Source organism: Stegodyphus dumicola, chromosome 7 (assembly GCF_044657685.1).
Source record: "Stegodyphus dumicola isolate Sdum_Otavi_A_Nest chromosome 7, ASM4465768v1".
NCBI lineage: Eukaryota > Metazoa > Arthropoda > Arachnida > Araneae > Eresidae > Stegodyphus > Stegodyphus dumicola.
The window spans coordinates 177,794,462-177,815,912 of NC_140774.1; the positions used below are offsets into that span (position 1 = coordinate 177,794,462).

At 34.8% G+C, this 21,451-nt stretch overlaps 1 protein-coding gene and 1 non-coding gene across 9 annotated transcripts in view; both read right to left on the reverse strand.

Annotated features, from left to right (window-relative positions):
* Positions 1–21,451, reverse strand: part of LOC118191624 (exocyst complex component 4-like) — a 785,372-nt gene that overhangs the window by 574,616 nt on the left and 189,305 nt on the right. For 2 of the 8 annotated variants that reach the window (XM_085821102.1, XM_085821098.1), the window contains exon 2: positions 2,344–2,396. The exons of 4 other annotated variants lie outside the window; for them this stretch is intronic. In XM_085821102.1, coding sequence (XP_085677228.1) covers positions 2,344–2,388 — 45 coding nt within the window. In that variant the 5' untranslated portion in view covers positions 2,389–2,396. Of the gene's footprint in view, positions 1–2,343; positions 2,397–9,634; positions 10,012–21,451 lie in introns of those variants that run through there. 2 more of the 8 variants (XM_085821104.1, XM_085821099.1) reach the window with 2 other exon arrangements.
* Positions 13,261–13,333, reverse strand: TRNAA-CGC (transfer RNA alanine (anticodon CGC)). Its single transcript has one exon. It is a non-coding gene; the product is annotated as a tRNA-Ala (tRNA).

A 21,451-nucleotide genomic window follows, 5' to 3' on the forward strand; every position in this document is an offset into this window, starting at 1 on the left:
AAATTCATAACTACTCCATAACTGTCTGTTTAATATACAGGGTCCTAATTACGAAATAAAGTCCCTGTATGAGAATGACTTGTGAGTTATCGCTCCATCTTAAATATTACGATAAAAGTGTTGGGAAGGATTAAAAAAAAAACAATTTTTATTTAATCTTTAAATGAACAGAAAGCACACCTTGTGGGTACAAGTAAACGATGCCACGTATTCAAAATAGCTTAAGTTGAAATTTCAGATTAAAGTTGATGTAGTCGGAGACTACACAAGTTGATCTACTTTTAAAGGCGCGTTTTTAACATCGGCTAGCGAAATAACTAACGCCGGAAAAGTAACTGGCAGAGCTGGCGATTATAGGCGAGGATGCTAAATAATTACAAAACATTCATATCCCTCTACTTAAATGTTAAACCGCCTAATCTGGCTTATGGTGAGGCCTTATGGGGAGGACTACGGAAAGGAGAAGTTATAGTGAAAGTTTAAATATAATAAATGGTTAATTAATATAAAATACTCAATAAACACGCAACAAACACAAGACTGACTGGATTGCTGAGACGTGCTTATGGCAATAAATTTCACTCTTCCTTTAAGCACTGGATTTTAAATCATGAAGTTAAGAGACTGGTGTGTTTTGATAGGCCTTCCTAAAGAATTCCATTCACGCTGTCTAGGATTTAGTTCCGAGATCTAGCAAGCTACTCTGCCATCAAATATTCTCCTTCTCGAGCAAATACTCTACCAATGAAGCTTAACGTATGAATGAAGCCTTGCCATTCATGAAAATAAATTGAGATTTGTTGGCGCCGTGTTTGCACCCTGCATTTCGACTCACCTCAAAACTTGGCCTTAATTATTTTTGGTTCTCGAATCATGTTCTTATAACGAATATACGATGGGCTATTCTATGGCAGATACGAGAGTCATCGAGTGTAAACCCCTCTCCCTCTTGACTATACAAATTCTGCATTGATACCGTTACTCCAATGAAGCAGCGAGGTAAAAAAAAACTTGTTGTCAGTTGCCCACGGAACAGTTTGCTTCAAGCCATTTGCCGATCTTGATAAGCTGTTATTACTTGTGGTCGAACATGACTTGATCTTCTAAAGAAGATATTAGTTTCCCGGAATTCTTTCCACAGACATACCTTTTTTTTTTTTAATCTATCGCCTGTGGGCCATGAACATTTGGAACTGGCCAGCCTGGAATCGGATGGCGCACCATCTCAATTTATCGCTAAATGATCGTTAAAAAGCCTACTATCGAACTGTGATTTATCTTATCACTTCCACTAATTAGCATAAAAACTCGTCAGTTTTCAAAACTCTTTTTTATGAATACATAAACAATACTTTCTACCGTTTTTACATCAAATGTACATTTAAATCACATTCGTCATTAAAAATGCTATATACCCTCAAATTTTTAGATTTTATGTCCTTAAAAATGTCAGAATATTTTCAAAATAATCGCATGCTTATTTCCATAATTTTGAAAGGTATAGCTTAGTGCGTGCGTGTATGTAACTTATCCCACTTGTTTGACGATAACATCAGAGCAGTTCCACGAAGTTCACCGTGGCAAGGATTGCAAGCTTAGCGCCTCTCTTTGGCAAGAGCCTAGACCACGATACAGATGATAGTACGACTTTGCTCAGCTCCACCCCCAGCTTTGATAGAGAGGCACCCCGGAAAGACGAGTCCCAGGGTTTTTCACCCCTCTTCTCCTTCCACAACCACTCGAGAGGATTTCGGCTCGTTGCATATTTAGAGTGCCCTCATGCCGCACAGACACTATACATTTACAAACTTCTCCGGGATTAGAAACCGGGCCCTTCGGTACGGCATTCAGCGTCGCTAACTACTATCCCAGTTGGGCGGCATTATAGTTTAGTGATGCAACCTAACATAGTCTAATCTTACTTGTACCTTAAGGGATATACCATGTGTCCAAATAAATAGTCAGTTCAAAGTTTCCTGCTTTAGGCGAAATCGAACAGCAATGTTATTCCGTGATTGGCCACAAAATTAATTTCTAATCAGTTGGGGAAGAAATTAAAAACTATATTACCAATCTGCAACACACTTTTATGAGAAATTGCTGATACCAGGTTTTTGAAGATGCAGGTAAATTAACTTTTAATTAACCTTGCCGGTCACAAAATCGCAATTAAAATCATCTATTTCGTCATCTTGAAATTGCAATACTATTAAATAAGTGAAAATAATTGTAAGGAAATATGACAAGACAAGCAGAATGAAATTTCTTTATGCCTACTTTGCTGGGTAAAGCTTTGACAAATGCAAATTTTCAGGGAATAAGAATAAATAAATATAAACCTACTGTGATTCTCTGAAGGGTGAAAGGCATCAACAGTTGTGGCCACATGATGCATCCTATTAAGAATATACGCAATTTAAATATTATTTATAGGGTGCCTACAAAAGAGAAAATTGAAACAAGAAAAACATTCCTTACTTTACTAACGAACATAAGAAAAAAAAAATTTAACACTGAAAAAAATTGTTAAAATTATTCATGGAATAAAAGAAAACGTTGTTTCATTTCAAGGGCCATAAAGCCCCATCAACGGCGGGGCGGTAAAGTCGCTGAACACTTGTAATTCGGTTCGAGGTTCGAATCCCGCAAACGAGCTGGCTGCTTGAGCGTTTTTGTGGTTTTCCCTATGTGTAACGTGTACACGAGCCAGTTTCCCTTAGAAAGTACTCCACGAAGGCATCCCTGCCCTTAGGGACATAGCCTTCGAGGCTTTGCCGTAATACATAAACCAAACAAAACTAAATCCATCAACGGCCAACATGTTGAATAAAAAAAAAATATTTTTGAATTTTAGCATTTCTACAAATAGAATAATAGAACTTTTAACTCTTAGATTAGATATTTTTTTATGCAAAAGATATCTTGTAAATTATTAGCATTCGGAAAATTAAATACATGGCTGTTCTCAGTATTATTTGCACCGATTCTTCCTCCAAGCCTGTACCAACCACGGGAAATTCCCAGCGTATTACAGACGATTCCTCAGACGGGACGTCAACTGTTCTTGCGGTTTTCGCGGGGAAGACGCGGACGCACTTCATTACCTGCTCTCCTGCCCTCTGACAGAGCACCTTCGACAGCAGTTCTTTCCTGCTAGCAATGACTAGGATGACTTCCTAACCCTGTAGTGCCATTAACTTAAATTGGCGGAACATGTTAAGTAAAGTGACCATATATACCATGGGCAAACATTTTACCCAGATAATTTTGCCCGCAACATAAAATTTTTTTACTAGTTCAGTTATAATTCTCTCCCTTCCCTGACGAAAAGTATAAAAATTTAAGTTTCGTACATTCTTTCTGTAAGAAGACATGTGACCAGAATGTCTTATCTTGGAGTTCACCTTCCTTGTTTCATTTTACTTGGAACTAACAGCTAATACCCAATCATTCAAGGAATATTTGGTTGCGAAGTCTTTTCAAAGCACTTTATACATTTTCTACAGAGAAAAAAATAAAAAATTCCACTTTGAGATATATCTGTTACGCTTTAATTAAAAACAATGTAACATCCTAGCTAAAATACTGAAGAGCTATGTTTGCAGGGAGTATTCGCTGAGTTGTTGTACGTAAGTAATAACTCCATAGAAGAGTTGAAATACTCTTTTACTCTAACTCAGAAACAGATTAATAGTCCCTCCCCTCTCAGGCGTAAAAGAAGTCTGTATATGACCAGTAGATGACGCTTATCATACGCATAATAACAGTCTTAAGCAGAATAATGTTGAAAATTATTCATTCCTTCTTAACTCTTTGAAGGGCGGTACCTACAGTAACCACCTTTTCTAATGAACGTCTTACTCATGTGAGTGGTTTTCAAGACTGACCGCTTCTGAAGTTCCCTTGTAACTCACTAGATGGCAATCAAGAAATATAAGCCAATCAAGAAACATAAGTCAGTAGTCGATGCAGCAATTCGTCTTCAAGAAAATAAGCATCAGCCATTAAAGACAAGTTCACGACGATGTGTACACTGCAGCACCAAGAAAAAGCCTGTAAGAACAATGTGGGAATGCAGTATTCGTAAACAGAAGTAGCTGTTTATTATGGCACATACTGTTCTTATGACTGTTTCTACGGGTCGACACTTCAGTGAAAATTTGAACTGAAATTCCCTTTGTTTATTTGAATATTTGGTATCTTTGATTCCCTCCAAATCCGCATGCTTACGGTTCATCATCGCCCATACCGTACTTCTGATACATAATTGTTTGATATTTGTAGCAAACTTGTCAGATCTTTATAGAGGACCATGCTACATATACGTATAAAATACGAAATTTTCTCCAAAATTTCACAGCGATTAGTAAGACGTTGACCTTGCGGTGACATTTGAGCGATTCCACTGATACTATGTCAATCTCTGCAGGTCGCGTGTTTGGTACCGAAAATGCGGCACATTCGTATCTATTCAGAAAAGTAGGGATCTGCATGCATCATGCCGGTTAGGTAAAATGCAAATTGCGCATGCTAGGTCAATCAGGTAGCCCTACAAACGGGAAAGAGACGCCCTTTGCGGCGCTGACCTCTAAACAGTGGCGATGACCTCTGGGCACGTGGAGAATATGGGGCCAAGCTAATGATGTAACGAAAGGTGAAAGAGATAAACGCGGCACGGACAATATCTCTCTCTCTCTCTCTCTCTCTCTCTCTGGAGGCGTGAACCTTCAGGTGACCTTTCACATCCTCGAGCTCCTGGGCGAGTGCTCCTCCATCTTGGCAAATAAGATAACCAATTTTCAAATATTCGAAAACATTAGCATAATTTATTGCCTAATTACAAATTTTTACTTCTTCGCAAGTTATGAATGGATAGTCTTTAACTTGTGAAGTAATAAAAATTAGTTTTTAGGCAATAAATTACTGTAGTAAGGATGATAAACAACGGTCAAAATGCAGATATCCGTTAGTAGAAGGAATCTGTGATTGGATGAAATGTGATTTTAATAACAAAAAATATAGGCCAAATGCAGGAATATGGAATGAAAAAAAATGTATAATTTAGAAGAGATAGCCAAAAAATCTAGAGTAGAGGAAACTTAAATCGCAGAGCTCCTAATAGCTAGGAGTAGTATATAACAGAAATATACTGAGAACGGATACAGGAGTAAAGGGTATGGAAGCCAAAATAAAAATGTAATAATAAAAAATAAGTAAGTATGAATGCCAAAACAAAGAACCCTAATGTAACAAATTTGAATGAATATTTTTAGCTAACGGCTAAGTTTGCAGATTATGCTGGGTAAACTAAGGTCAAAGAATATTAGGTAACGACTCAAGAATTTCAAAAGTGGTTACCATTTTAATTTTGATGTACTTAGCACTTCAATAAGTACCTCAGTACAGATGAAAATATCACCAAGTACTTCAGTACAGATGAAAACACGCCTCTTGCGGATGGAGCTTCGTGCAGGAAGAAGCCCTGACCACTCCCTGCAATCATAAATATTAGTACTTTGCTTCTTGTTTTTGAGCGAATTGCTTGCTTTTGCGTAGAAACTCTAATTTTAATTGCAAAAATGTGTTGTTACTGTTTTAACCGTAATTGGTGTTTTATTGTTTTCTATATTTTTAAATTTTTAATGAAGATATTTTGAGGTTTTATTCATTTTTACCTTGTCGCGAACTGAGAACGAAATTAATTCAATGAGTAATATATCTTTAATGAAATTCGAGGAAAGAAGTGTTTTGTATTAGCAGCAAATATTGTCGCCAGTCTGTTTCGGACAGAGGAGAATATTTACGAGTAGCGCATGCGCATTAGGTATGCGGCGCTGAATCGTTCGTGAAAAACTGTTCCTTTTTTATTTGTTTAATTTCTTTTATACATCGTTTTAAATTTATTACAGTATTTGAATAGAACATGAGGCAACGATTAGATAATTCATCAGCTGGTATAATTTGTGTGCATTCTGAGTGATAAAATGAATGAGAGATAATGGTGTTAAGTGAACCTAGCTTCAGAGCGTCGCTAAGGTAAATAAATATAGTGAATTTTAAAGAGTGCATTTATTCTATTGTGGTTTACGCGCTATCGGTGAAGTAGATTTATTTCAATTCAATAAGTTTAAATGAAATGCAGGAAAAATGCGTATAATTTAATATTCCATACAAGGAAGTCATGTAGTGTTCACATTAGACTTTTTAATTTACCAGTAATGAGAAAGAGAGAGGTGTATGAACAAAAGTGCTCTTACAGCTCTGAAAAATTACACGAACACAAATTTTGGGCTGTTTAAGGCATGTAATGTTATTTTATTGAATTTATATTGATGTTGTTTTAAAGATACCTTTGGGTATATTAGGCTGGGGTGCGTTATTGATTGTGTTATGCTCCGTATTTTGCAAGGAGTTGGAATTGCGCATTCTTATTAGGATTAGAACAAAGCATAAGAGTTGTGAAAGAAATAAAAGAAGAAAAATGATTATTAACCTTATGTTCAAAATGTTGTTCTTTACGTAAGTAATAATTAAGGAACTTTCGGTAATAAATTACCAAATTATCCTGTATAACATACAAACTATCATTTAATTTAAAGGATATATATTTCGATTAAAGGATATATATTCGAATAGGGCTATATTCCATTGTGGACTATCTGAAATCAAATGCATCATTTCAAATAAAACCATTCCCTCAATCATTCAAAAAAAAAAAAAAAAAAAAAAACATCAAAATAGTAATGATAAATAAATTTGAAAAACGCAATAAAAATAATCAAATTAAATAATGCGGAAAATGGAAAGCAGATCATAATAATAACAAAATTAATAATTGTAATAATACAAAATAAAGGAAATATACATATTTTAGTGATAATTTGTTTTCATTTATCATACTTTTTAGTCCTGCATTTCATGATAAATGTTTTTGCCTTTAAAAAACAATTCCTGGCTTGACTGTCCCTCCCTGTTTCTCCATGGAAGTATCTCTTCTGTTTGTTAACTAATTTTATTGAAACTCAGACATTAAATACTCAGTATATTGAGGCTTTTGTTTGGCATTCCATGTCGTTTTTTTTTTTTTTTTTTTTTTTTTCTTTACAAGTAATACATGGCGCCTAAATGACGACTAGGGTTTTTTAGGGGACCCAATCGCCAAATCCTGGGTGTGGAGAATTCTCATCCAACACCCTTTTAGTTCGGGCGCCGCTGTAGAAACATTAGAATTTTTTTTTAAGCAACAGAGATGAAAAATTAGCAACAGTCTTCGCCGGGAATCGAACCACGGACCTCTGAAATACCACTACACCGCGAATACACTATACAGCTTGCAGAACCACTACACCACGAAGGCACGCTAGGAAAGTAGGAGAAATTCCTTATAAGCCATGTGACTCTGGATGCCAGCACAATTAAAAATTGTCATCGAAATATCATTGATTTTTTGTTTAGACTTCCATCCTCTATGCCTATGAACCATATATTCCCAACCTGGACAACTATTTCGCTCCTCCACTGATACTTAACACTCATCCTGCAAAGCAAACATAAAAATGATTTTTAGCAACCTGAAATGTTGTATCGCAGCAATTGTCATTTCATCGGTTCTCAAAATAAAGACCACCGTGATAATAGTTCCAGTTACAGGCAGTCAAAACCGCTTTTTTTTTTTTTTTTTTTTTTAGATTAAATCTGAACTCTTCTCTCACTGAATTGAACGGTCTTTTTCATAACTCACTGCTCACTAACAATAACAATGATAAATAAAATCGAGTACAGGGAGTGATTCAAGAGCGAACAGCGGAAAGAATCAAACGAGCAATGGGATCGGAAGAATCAACTCATTTAAATTGCTAACTCCGTGGACGGATTTCATTCAGCTGTAGTCTCGAAATAAATCTCCTTTCTACTTAGAATAACAATACAATTCTGGAATTTAATAAATGTTAAAAAAGTTGGAAAACGATAAAAATTAAACTCACTTTTAACATGGGAAGAGAAATTTTCTTTTCTGCCGAAAACGGGAATTGGAGTTTTCTGGCACGCTTCCAAATAGAGTTTTCGATAGGTGAACTCTAAAAGAGCTACGGCTATTTTTTGACGAATCAGCAATATTCGCTCGCTCTATAAAGTGAATTAGTTTACTTTATTAGTTCACTTACTTATCTTTGGAGTTTCCGACAGATAGTCTCGCGCAATGGAGACGAAAATATTTTACTCCGTACAGTGTTGCCACTGTTCGCTTTCAAATCGTTGATTTTTTTTAACGAAAAATTCCTTACAACCTTACAAAATATGAAAAGTAAAATTCGTTTTTCCACACTGCGAGGAACATACATACACACATGTAGATTTTTCATCATTTAATTAAAATAATACAGGGCAAAAACAATTGGTGGAAATAATTTGAAAATTGATTCGCCGTTTATAGTAAACCAAGGGAAAATTCCGTTTAAAGATTAATAGGCACATTTGGGAACTGAACTTAAACTGATAATAATATGAAAGCCTTTCAGATTTTACATTACGCCAAGAGAGTTTTTGTTTAATTTACACACACATACCCGTTTCGAGAGCATTTGGCTCACGCACCTTCGGGATAAAAATACTTAAAAACATACCTTTAGAGTTTCCGATGGTCAGATTCGGGCGCCGGAGATAAAAATGTTTTATTCCGTACAGCATTGCCACTACTAGGGTTGAAATCGCTGAGTTTTTTAATAAAAAATTTCGTTAAAGTTTTACAAAATGTGAAACAGATAATAAAAGCAAATTCGAAATTGAAAGTTCGGTCTTCCAGGTGCCCATGTTCGGGTGGAGGATTACGTTATTCAGAACTTGATGACTCTAGATACCATCGTGTTTTCACAATGCGAGAAACATACCTACATTCATACAAATTCTTTATTATTTGATTTCTTTAAATACGATGGTGGCAAAAATTTAAAAAATATATACGCTGTTTATAGTGAACCGACACAAAATACTGTTTTGAGACTAATAGCCTTTCTGAGCTAACGCCTCTTAGGGCTAATAATGAAATAAACTTTCATTTACATAGGTTAGAAAAATGTTTGTTTTCTTTCCCCCCCCCCTTTTTTGAGGGAGGGGGCAAAAATTAAAAACTGAAATTGTTTTAACATCATAAATTTTTTAAAAAATCAAATAAAAGCACGTATATAAATTACCAATAAGCTTAATTTCGCTTGGCCTTGAAAGAAAAATGGGTGGTCGGAATAATTGGAGATTTGGATATCAGGAATGAAAGTGAAAAGTCTTATTGTAAATTTAATTAAAGTTGTACAAAAAATAAATTAATTTTTACAGTTTCAGCATTGAACAGAACATTTAATAAAGGCACTTGAAGAGAGTTTGTTTTAATTGAGACTCTTGTTTTAATTGTTTTAATTGGGACTGCTGCAAAAACTATTACAAAAATAAATTTTCATTTCGTCTTATAATTCTTATTAGAAAACACAGAGGGTGAAAACATCATCATCATCAGAAACATTCCTTGTTAAAAAAAAAATTAAAATCTAAACGAAAAAAACTAACGTTCATGGAATGAACCAGTTCTCCTGCAGAAATAAACAAATAAATAAATTATTAATTAGAAACAACCAAAACTCACTTTTTCTCTAATACGCATGATGGATAGGTGTAGAATTATTCAAAAGTTGCTTGACCGATGCTCAGTATTCCAGCTTTCGATCAGCGTCACACATACACTTTACTCTTATTTGTCTTAGGACGAGCTTTTCGAATTAAATGACAAGGACTCTTTGCTTTACAAAGACAAAGGATCGCTTTCTAGTTGGACACCGATTCTTTTACCATCAAGACACTTTCGTAACCAAAATGAGCCAATCACTGGAGGAAAGTTGTCCAAAATTGGGCCAAAGGGGGAATATAACGTGGTGGGGGATAAAAAAAAATTAGTCGCGAAAATAAAGCTTTAACCAACTTCTGAGCAAGTTGCCGTCGCGCAGGTGTTGAAGGGCAAAGAGACAATCGGACGTTGTGAGGAAGCTTCATTAAGGGACGGGAGAAGATTAAATGAATTATTAAATTATCTTTCTGTTTTAATTTCTTTATCTTCATTTATGAAAATTTCATGACTGAGCCGTGCACACGGAAGTTCCTCAGAGTAAAAAAAAAAAAAAAAAAAGAGAGAGAGAGAGAGAAAAATAGAGAGAGAGAAGCCTCGTGTTTAAAATGATTCGTATGCATGATTCTGTCCCCCCCCTTCAAACCTGTTCTTTCTTTTTATGTCCTTGACAAAAAATTTTTGAGGTTTTAAAGACAAAGAATACTTTTTTTTTTTTTTTTGTAATATACTTTTAAAGCAAATAAAGAACATAGAAATCGATAAAAAAACGGATGCTTATAAAAACTGATCATATTTCTTTCCGTGATTCAAAAACGGTACATTACAGTTGCACAGATGAAACGACAGTTATTTATGACAGAAAGACGACAGAAAAATATTTATAACATAAACATGTGAAACTTAATATTATTCTTCAATAATGAAATCCATGTAAAAATTTAGGCACACTTAGCAAAGGCGATTTGCATTCCTGTATCGTCGCAATATAAACACAGTACAACTCCAATTATAAGAAATCATTTGGGACGGGACCCCATTCGGATAATCAGAAATTCGGATAATTGGATTTTTTCTGAAGAAAGGGTCTACGTAGACTTAAATTAATTACTGTATGTACTGTCTGTTCAAAATGGGGGAAAAAAGCTATTTTTAAAGAAAAAGAGGTTTTTAATTAATTAAAATGAAAAGGCAACACTTTTACGTACATTTTATATAGCGTACTGTACAGTACTTACAAGTGCTGAAAGTCATTGCTTGCTGAACATCTCGGTCAAAGTAAGCTGTCTGACTGTCTTCATCAGTTTTCGGGCAGCCAAAGTCGCGCATCCGCTTGAAAATGAGAAGTTGCATGTGGTCACACTCGGGCTAACGCTCCATCCATTTCAACGCAGTTTTAAAGGCTTCACTAGCTGATGGTGCTTCAACTTCGACATTAAGGTCATCTTCTTCCTCGACACTTTCTTCTCTCTCACTTTCAATAAATTCATCATTTAGAATTTGAAACCCAATTAAGCTTATTTTTCTACATAAATCAATATGTAACACAAGGACATAATAACGGCATTTTTTACAACTGTTGCAAAAAGGTGGAATTTTGAGAACATTTAGACGTTGTTAAGACGTCGTAATACGATGCTTTCACAACCAAAATATCGCCTGCGAAAGACGCAATAACGACGTCTATGCGACAAAAACCTCATCTGCAAAGACGTAATAAAAGGTCTTTGCAACGGTTGCAAATAGTGATGGGCAACTTCGGTACATTCTTGTACCCGGTAACGAGAGTAAGGGGTACAGACAAGTACCCGGTACAAAATACCCGTTACTCAAGTAACTGTTACTTTGAAAAGTACCGAAAACCGATTTCAAGTACCGAGTACACAAGTAACGATTTGGAATACCGAAGTAACGAAATGCCGGAGTAACGGTTTGCTGTACCGGAGTACCCTAGTAACGGTTTACTGTACCGGAGTACCCTAGTAACGATTTGGAGTACCGAAATACGCAGCTAACGATTTTGCGCACTGAAGGAACTCTGCCACGTCACCACTTGTTTGATTTTTTATCTTTACGGAGTAAGATTTTGAATATCAGAAAACATGTCAACTACGGAAGTGTCTGAGGAGCAGACCATTAATAGACACAAGGAGCGCATATCACCATTTCGCAAATACAACCAGATACTACTGTCCTCGTACCAAAATCGAAGTGGGCTGAACCCTCATCGATCCTCCAGTAACGAATACCGAAATACCGAGAAGAGACGCATATTTTCGTTACAAAGTAACGAATACCGAAAAGCACCCGTTTCGGTATAGAAGTAACGAATACCGAAAAGTATCCGTTTCGGTACAGAAGTAACGAATACCGAAAAGTACCCGTTTCGGTACAGAAGTAACGAATACCGAAAAGTACCGATTTCGGTACTGAAGTAACGGGTACTTGGATTCAGTACCCGTTACAACTAAGTACCCGTTACAAAATACCTGGTTCGGTAGTACCGACTCATCACTAGTTGCAAAACAGTGGAGTTTCGCGGACTTCTGGGCGTCTTAGACGACATATTACAACGTTTTTGCAACATGACTCGCGACCAATTTGAAACGTCGTTACGACGTTGCCGTGATACTTGGGCAGAGTCTGATGAAGCATACACCATCCATTCTGCTGTATCCTGAATAGTAACTTCTGAACATCCATATTCAGAAGATTTTGCGATTTATTAGCAAAATTGTGCGATTGAGATTTCAAATTTATTTTGCGAATCGCAATCCCTTTCCGTCTTAAAATCTTTCTTAAATTCTGAAAGCGGTTCGGATAATCGGAGTTGCACTGTATTTACTTTCAATATTTATCTTAAATAGCATTTTAGTCTTTCTATTTGTCATAACATTTAGTGTTCCAATACATAGTTTTGTATTACGGTTTTTAATATAGCTTCTATTGTCTTATTCTTTAACCTCTCTTTTGGCTGTGTACTGTTTATTGTAAAAAATATTTTGTTAACATCAGTACTTTCGTACATTTAAAAAAATTTCGGCACCTATCTATCACACAGTTATATTGTAGAGTCATTACGTTATTTTGAAGATGGAAGGGTGAAAGTTATCTAATGGACGAATTATTGTCCACCGCCATTTTTTTAGTTCGTGCGCAAGTGTGGAGTCATAAGTTCCTCCTCCCCTTGAAGCAGAAAATGTGAAAAATATGCAATGCCTTCGCCAGGACCCTAACCTGGACCTTTCGTATACGCGCCGAGTGTGCTACCATTACACCACGAAGGCATGCTGGAAGGAAAGGGAAAATACTCGTACTTATAATGTTATAATATGAATTTTTCTGCATTCCATGCATCAAATTGCCTCTCAGTTTTTCTAATTCTTTGAATACTGCAGACAGCGATTGTAATCAAACATTATGAATGTAATATGTAAAGACTGACCAGGTTAGATCATTTGGGTACGACAAAGCACATGAGGGGAAAGTGTGGAGGACTCTGTGAGGAAAACTATCTCGTGTTAACATGAGAAAAAATATAAAAAAAACCGACCATGTGGGGTTATACTGGTGTTCAGCAAGTAATTCTAGAATGCTCTTGTAGAGACATTAGGTATTTTATAAAAGCAGGAGAGATGAAAAATGAGTAAAGCCCTCGCCGGGACTCGAACCACTGACCTTTCGAATGCGCGTCGAGCGTGCTGACCACTACACCACGAAGGCATACTAAAAAGGCGGGAGAAATACCTTATACTTTTACCAGTTTCTTATTTAATCCCTTTCTGGGCCTGGCGGTGAGGCATCCGCGGATGTTTCTAGGTTTTATAACAGCTGCTGCATGACGTCGACAAAGATTTACATTTTTACTACAGGTTTTCAAATTAAAACGCCCTCTCGTGACGCTATTTGTAACTAATGTTTTTTCTCGGAAAGATATTCTCATATTAAGTTCTCGGAAAAAAATTAACATAAGTCTCCTTCTTCAGTAAGTCCGCCACAAAATTTCACAGTTTTCTGACAACTGGTTTCGTTTGTAGGTAGTTTTGAAAGAGGGTTCTTTAATTACAGACAACCTATATTACTTGAGCCAGTATTTACTATTGATTTTTCAATACTTTATACAATACATACATAATTAATAATAAAAATTAAAATACATAATTATTACCCAAATTATGAGATCTTACATTTATTACTCTGTGAAGCATTGCAATTACATTCTATAAAGCACGTAAACAAATGAATGAAAGACTAGGAAAGATACAATAGTATACGGATAGTCTTTTGAGAATGACACAACTTAACATCGTAGCTCTTTGACCAGACACCATAACAAGCGAAACCTAACATCGCTGCTCTTCAAAACTTTTCAAATAAAATTTATAGGACATTTTATTGTTTTATATATCTAACAATAGGATAGAATTCCAAAAGGCTTCAAGGTCACTAAATTTTACAAGATGGAATTTGATATATGGTTAAGGGGAGGGGGAATTCACAAATTGCAAATATCTAACTAAATAACAATGCTTCGTAACTTTTACAGAATTTTACACGATGTCACTGTTTCATAAATAATTTTCCTATAGATCCTTTTTGCTTATAAACTCCATTCACAGTTATTAAACATAAATTATTTATAGCTCTAGTACAACATATCTGAAACAGAATTTCTCTGTCGCAAGCATTTAACTGAAACGAATACCATATTATTTAGAATTTAAGCTGCACTATGTGTTTACATTTTATGTTCCGTTACGATCTTTTTAAAATCTATTTTCACTTCCTTGTATGAAAATTTGTGAAGATAATTTATTTTGACTAACAGTTAATTTTTTGTTAAAGTAACTTTCCTTTCACTCGCCTCGCTTAGCTTCCAGAATGTTGATCAGTTACCGCGCGGTTATTCAAATTAAGGAAGCAAAATTGTGCTATTTAAGCGAAGGATTCAGAAGGTGAATCTAGAGCGTGTCATGCCTGCTTGACGGCCACATTTTTGCTTTGACTTAATAGCGATCTGATTCTGAGGCGCTGAGTGCTTCTAGCCATTAAGTTTGTTCCGCCGGCTTCTACGAGTCAGAGCCTACCTGTGCGTTTAAATTACCCTATGAGCCGTTAGCCTAGTTTAATTACATTTTATTTTAAGTTCAACAGTCTTGTTTAAGGCAGAAGTTTTGGCTTATGTAAGGCCAAATGGAGCCGTCTGTGCAAATATATGTGATTGAATAGATTACATTCTTCGTCTAACTTTGTCTATTGTCATAAGACCTGAGGATAATTCCTCTACAATCTTTCTAGAGCTTGTTAGTTTATGCTGCTAAAGAATACGAGACTCTATAAAGCAAAGGAAGTATTGCAATTGCAAAAAAAAATTTTGGTATCATATTTCAACGAAAATATCCATTCTAATCGCTCTCGAATCTATTTGAGTGATATTTCTGGATTTTAATTATACAGAAGTAAGGCAATTTTTAGGATTTTAAATCAAAACATTTTCTATCCATTTAAACTTATCAAATGGAAAGTTTTAGTATAAATAAGAATAAATTTAGTATATGAGTTTTGAACTTTTGTATGCACATTAAGACACACGGGATAAGATATCACTGCAAACAAATGAAATATGAGACAGCCAGCGTACTGTTATCAAAATAGCGACAGTAAACGTTTTCACAGTTTTTAACTTTTTATCAGACTTTATCTATCTTTAAAAGCACTGAAAAGGAATTTCCATTGAATTAGCATTATGTGCTGTTGAAGGAGAAAAAAAGTGCGTAAGTAATTTCATTCCTATTTTGCGTGATAAAGCTAAACTTCATAACAGAGCACGGCGGTTTAAAGTGCACAATTTTCCATACTTTTCTTCTAATGAGATAAAAAGCTTTTGCTTGGAGTTAAACGAGTTGAAATTTTTTGGAATTACGAGCTTTTACTATTTCGACGGTTTTTAAACATTCTGTTAGAATCATTAGCAAGCCTGCTTGGTCGGCTTTTCTAAAATGAACACTAAGAAGATTCAACCCGTCCCCCCCCTTTTTTTTTTTTTTCTTTTTTTTTTCTAAGTTTGGCTGGCTTTAGAAAAATTATTCGCGCTTTAGGATTTTTCTCGGTTTTTTTGCGTAGTTATATAACTTACATTAAAATTACACGCAACGTTTTTATAATCTACCACCAAACTTTCTCTGCCCGGATATGAAAGCGCACGAACGTACGGTTAAATGAATTTCAAAACGGCTAACAGTCCACTTTTTAACCAAAATTTTGTATTTTCCTTAAAGAGAAATTAGAATGAAAAAAAAATTAATTAATAAAAATCAAAATAAAAATAAAAAAAAATCTGAAAGGTTTCAGATCTTGAAGGTCGCCAAAAGGGTTTGTTAATGTTTTTTACGCTCTCGCTGAGCTCTCAGTCTACCACACTGCTATTACACTCCCTCCTTTTAAACTTTTTTTGTCTTTTTAGCTTTATTATTAAGCTTTTTTTTTTTTGTTCGCACTTACGCAATATACAATTCAATAGCAAAATTACATAAAATTTAAAAAGCAGCACATCAGTGTACGTTTACAATTTCCGATGCAGCATTATGTGTTAGCATATATTTTTAGCCCAAATGGTTATTAGTCTATTTTTTGCCCAGAAGAGCTATTAGTCACGAAACGGCATTTTGCGTTGAATCACTAAAAGCGCTGTATCACTTTTCAAATTATTGCCACCAAATATTATGGCCCTTTACGCAGCGGTACCTAGAGCCATCAAATTTTGAATAATTAAATAATCAAATTTTGAATAATAGTTTTTCACCCGGGCTTATAACTGCTTATAAGCAGCTGTAATATAGTATAATGTAGCTTGTTTTATTGCCTATTTGATATTTTTTAACTTGAACAAATTTTTGATTAATAAACTCAAAGATTTCAAAGCCAGCTATGGCAACACTGTACGGTAAAAGACATTTTGGCTAATCTTTGGAATATGGTAACAGGTAGTTTGGCGACATTTTGGTAAAGCGATAAAGGTTACTAGCTAGGACTTTAGCAGTGTACATGGATATAGTCAAGAGTGTGCGCAATGCCATTTTTGTGCAATTCTAGGATGTTTTTTTTAAGTGAAAATAGGTCGACGTATACATGGATGATACCGTGTATGTGCAATTCGTAAAAACGCGGCAAGCAGTGGGCGATTCTGCACTTTGTCCCAATTTCGCACCTAATCTTCGTCATGATTAAACACTTTCGTTCCATAAAAGTTCTAGCATAAGCTTAATTCGGCTGGCAGATTGTTGGAAATGTTGAGTTAAAAAAAAAAAAAAAAAAAAAAAAGCTTTAATTCGTGAAAACAAAATGGCGTCCAAACAAAAACTAGCAGGTTGCTGTAGAAGGGTTGGTCGCCAAATTTTCGCCAAAAAATCGCCAAGTTACCATAATTCAAAGATTAACCGACATTTTTATCTCCAGCGAACGAGACTGTCTATCTGAAATTCTAAAGATACACTGTTTTTAGAGGTTTTAGAGATTCTTTCTTAGAGATTCCATTGTATTCACAAAAAGTCACGGTATGGTGTGGATTTTCTGCGTCATTTATTCTCGGCCCATACTTTTTCGGGGACTTAATTTCCACAGCTCCACTGACATGCTCGATCATTGTAAAACAAAAACGCTGTTAGAGAACGAAATTGTTTCGTCTCTACAAGCACGTGATTGCCTCGTACGCACAATCCTTATGCAAGTTGAAGCTCCTCCACATATTGCACGGTGTGTTACGAATATTTTCAACCGTTACTTTACAGGAAAAAGTGTCATTAGCCGGCACTTTTGTAATGTGGTCTCCAGATTCCCAGACCTCAATCCATGCGATTTTGGGATTTGAGAGCATTTGAAACACCTGACAAGTCTTGACAATTAAAAAACTTTACTTAATCTTAAAGCCAGCATTTCACGTCACGTGCTGCACATTTCCCAGAGCACATACGTCGGTCAACTGTGGAACATGCCATCTTGCGATTTCAGATGGTAGCTGAAAATGATTAGCCATCATGTCGAACAAGTTTTTTTGTAATAAAATTTGTAAAATTATAAAGCTATTGTAAAGATAGGCCTAAATGTATAATTTATTAATATAATACTCTCTGGTGGCGCTATTTGTAACTAAATTTTTTTTCGCTGAAAGAAATTCTTATCCCTTCATTAAATCCGCCACAAAATTTCACAATTTTCTGATCAATGGTTTCGCTTGTAGAGAGCTTTGAAATAGGGTTCTTTAATTACAGACAGCCTGTATAAATCGCGCTTTCGAGAGATGAAAAACGCAAGTTTAAATTTAGTCAATCGGCTTAGTATAACGGGAGATAGAGAGCTGTCCCATTTTTCTATTTTGAAAGGAGTACTGTTTTAACCGAAAAGCTAAACTACAGAACTTAAGCCTTGTGAAATAAAACATTTCGAAAACCTTTTATGTTTCCAGACTACGTACGTAATAAATTACTGATGATAAACGTTACGCTACGCTAAATAATAACATCTTAGAGAGCAGTAAATTTCTCATATAAAGAAGATGATAAATACCTTAATATCAATAATAATAATAACAATAATAATGCCCCACACACCACACACTGAAAAAAAAAGGGAGTAGACTAGGATATAGATGTTTTCTCATTCAACCAAACGAGTGATGAGAATTAAAACGTGAATTATTAGTTAACACGAGTAACATAATCAAAAAGTCAGGTGAATGGACCTGTAATAATGATTAATGATGTTTGTGGCCACTATTTTTTTATATCAGCATCAAGGGTTAATAAATCTGTTTTACATCGACACAGATAAGCTAATTTTTAAATGAAAATAATTAAAAGAAAATTAGTAATACTATAAAAACAAAAGCTATTAAAAAAGTGCTAACAAAACATTAAAAAAGTCTGAAAGCTTTCAGATTTTATATTACATTTATAAAGGGCAATTTGTTATTCATTTATACACTCACACACGTTTCAAGAGCATTTGGGCTAATGTTCCTTTATATTAAAAATATTTAAAAACAGCACGTATTTAGAATATCCGATAGACAGTCTCGCGCGCTGGAGATACAAATATTTTTTTCCCTATTGTGTTGCCATTGCTCGCTTTGAAATCGTTGAATTTGTTACACAAAAACTCGTTTAAAGTTTAATAAAATATGAAATAGACAATAACACAAATTCGAAATTTAAAATTCGGGCTTCCCGGTGATCATGTTCGGGTGGAGGATTACGTTATTCAGAATTTCATGGCTCTATGTATCGTTGTTTTTTTTTTTTTTTTTCACAATGCGAAATACATGTATACATTCATGTAGATTCTTCATTATTTAACTTCTTTAAATATAATAACGTCCCTCGGGCTAAAAATAAAAAATTCTTCAAAATTCCACGCCACTCAACACGAAGGATCGAAATGGTTACATGATACCTACTTCAAAGAATATGCTGTCATTGTAAAATTGAGTTTACTGCGATAATAAAATTGTATACAGAAATATTATGCCGTTGGTATACCAATAATCACGCTCCTAAAAATGCGTATTTAATTTCTTTTAATATAAGACAAGACGATTATGTTTGCGGGCAACAATATTAAAAGTGATACAACGCTTTTAATGATTCAACGGAAAATGCCATTCCGAGACTAATAGCCCTTCTAGTTGAACGCCCCTTTGGGCTAAAAAATTATGCGTCAAATTTTAAAAAAAGTACAGAAGAGTGTTTGTTACGGAAACTAAGCTTCTACTCTCTTATAGCTTTGTAAAAAATCGCTGTACTTATTCAGCACAACAGAATGCAATCACCTAACATTTATAAATGTTTTGTTAATGTTACATATTAATTTACGGTTATGCCGTCATTTAAATTTTCTTCCTGCGGAAAAAATATTTAATTTTTTCCTAGCAACCTTAGCATTCACATGCTGTTACGGCAAATAAACAAGTAAAGCTATCATAAAAATTGATGCTTTTCAAATGGGCAATAAATGTACGTGACAAACGTATAAGTGAAAGAAAGAGGTGCAAATGGGGACTAGTCTTTGATGTCGGTGAACTGATCAAAGAAGACAAAAAATTTGTGAACTGTTTTAAGACACGTGCAACGTTAAAAAGGTTTACAGCTTGTTCAAATCCTTCAATCGTTCCCAGGTTTGTTCCTGAGATACTTAAATTCCTCAAAAGCCCACGAGAAGGACACATTGTTTTGCTTGAAATTATAAAATGACCTTGCAGCCTTTTTTATACCAGAAGATAAAAACTTCTATTCGCGAGAATTTTCAAAATAAGACTTAAATCACGATCTCGAGTCATTGTAAGATGCAGAAACAGCCTGGATTAATCCAGGTTCCCCCATTAGTCGAGGCGAATTTGTAATAGAGGAAGTAGCACATTCGTGTTTTTGATATTTTATCATTGGTAAGACTACAGTAAAAAGGCCTTCTTTGTCGCCAAACTTCGAAATGTCGCCAAATATTATTAGCATTTCAAAAGTTCCCAAATGCCATTTCAAAGATTTTCAATATAGCTTAAAAATTGCTACAGTTTTGTTTCTAGACGGATAAACAAGCACTTGAATACTCTTCCATAACTTTATTAGGCGTAACTTAGAAAGATAATTGGTACGATTTAGGTTATCAAGAATTATTTAATGCATTTTTGTATAATGAAATGCATGTATTTTTATAAATATCTTCTGTACAGTGTATATGCGTTTCAATATGATGGCTTTTAAAGTAAAATTAAGAAACGAAACACACGCTGAAATACATGAAAAATGTGTCAAGTATTCTGTAGCGCCTGGTTTAACAAATGCAATTCGTTGTCAGACGCCGTTCTTTATGAGGGAGTTACTTTTGTTAAAACAGAAATGTTTTTAATCTGTTTCTTAGTCCAAAATAACCAGCCCAAAATTGTGAAACATCGTAAAAAATTTTACATCTGAGATTCTGCATTCTTAAAATATCTCAGATATTATGAACAGTCTCAACATTTTTCAGTTCAATTCAGTGTTAGTTTTCCCATTCTTCCTCGGAGAAGGGGAAACTTTAAGAATCTGTCCTGGTTTCAAGAAGTTGTCTAAAAATTGAATAGACTGCCACTCTATTCAAATTAGTAGTCTGGACTTTTTACCACTTCTTTAGGTCCTTCATAGCTTTAGTAGAAAATAATCCCTATAACGTTTCCTTTCTTATTCCTAGAAGAAATTTTCTCCAGTTCCTCACTTTCTTGTTTAAGCAGGACCTCCAATTCCTCAATTGTACTATACAATATAATTGTTGTCGGTTGGTTTCATCTGGACGTCGACAGGACACTGATTCCTTAAAGACTTGTACAGTATTTAGTTTAGACATTGCATCTTGGCTTCTGTGTTACCAAATTTGTCCACCCGGAATTATCTATCTAAATTTTATTATAAAGATTAGTTTCGAATTAATGTTTGCGGTAATGCTTAAATAAGGGAATATTCGTCTAATATAATGGAATTTTAGGCACTCTAAAACAGATGTTTTGATCTCTTTTGCTTTGTCACAAAAAGTTATTTAAATTACATTTATATTCAAATCTCTAGGGAACAGTTTATCACATTACAGAAAAGGGACTCTTTTTATTTATTAGCCCAAAAGGGCTAAATATTGATTTCATTTTGGTATATTGCGCTGAAAACTTTAAATGTCCGTTTCACTTTTCAAAATATTGCCACCAAATATTATCGCCCTATGATATATTTTAAGAAACTAAATAATGAAAAATCTGCATAAATGTATGTATCTTTCTCGCACTGTGATAAAACAACGGTACCTAGAGCCATAAAATTTTGAATA